Source organism: Corvus kubaryi, unplaced genomic scaffold (assembly GCF_017639235.1).
Source record: "Corvus kubaryi isolate FWS band 111438036 unplaced genomic scaffold, C.kubaryi_AGA036_p1.0 78, whole genome shotgun sequence".
Classification (NCBI taxonomy): domain Eukaryota; kingdom Metazoa; phylum Chordata; class Aves; order Passeriformes; family Corvidae; genus Corvus; species Corvus kubaryi.
The window spans coordinates 5000550-5000764 of NW_024582065.1; the positions used below are offsets into that span (position 1 = coordinate 5000550).

At 80.5% G+C, this 215-nt stretch overlaps 1 protein-coding gene across 5 annotated transcripts in view; it reads left to right on the forward strand.

Annotated features, from left to right (window-relative positions):
* The window catches only part of GOLGA2 (golgin A2), a 19101-nt gene continuing 18886 nt past the window's right edge, over positions 1-215 (forward strand). For all 5 annotated transcript variants that reach the window (XM_042052629.1, XM_042052630.1, XM_042052632.1 and 2 more), the window contains exon 1: positions 1-102. In XM_042052629.1, the coding sequence (XP_041908563.1) occupies positions 55-102 (48 nt within the window). In that variant the 5' untranslated portion in view covers positions 1-54. The remainder of the gene's footprint in view (positions 103-215) is intronic.

A 215-nucleotide genomic window follows, 5' to 3' on the forward strand; every position in this document is an offset into this window, starting at 1 on the left:
GCCGCCGCCCCCGCCGCTCCTGGCGGGCTGACGTGGCCCGGGCGCGGGGCAGACATGGCGGACGGCAGCAGGCAGAGCCGGTTGGCCGCGGCCAAGAAGAAGGTGAGGGGCCGGGGGTCCGGGCAGGACGGGATACGACATGACGGGGCTGGGGGCGGCTGCGCTCCGCGGGCCTCGTGCGGGCCGGACCCCGGGCCGGGCCGAGCGCGGCCTCC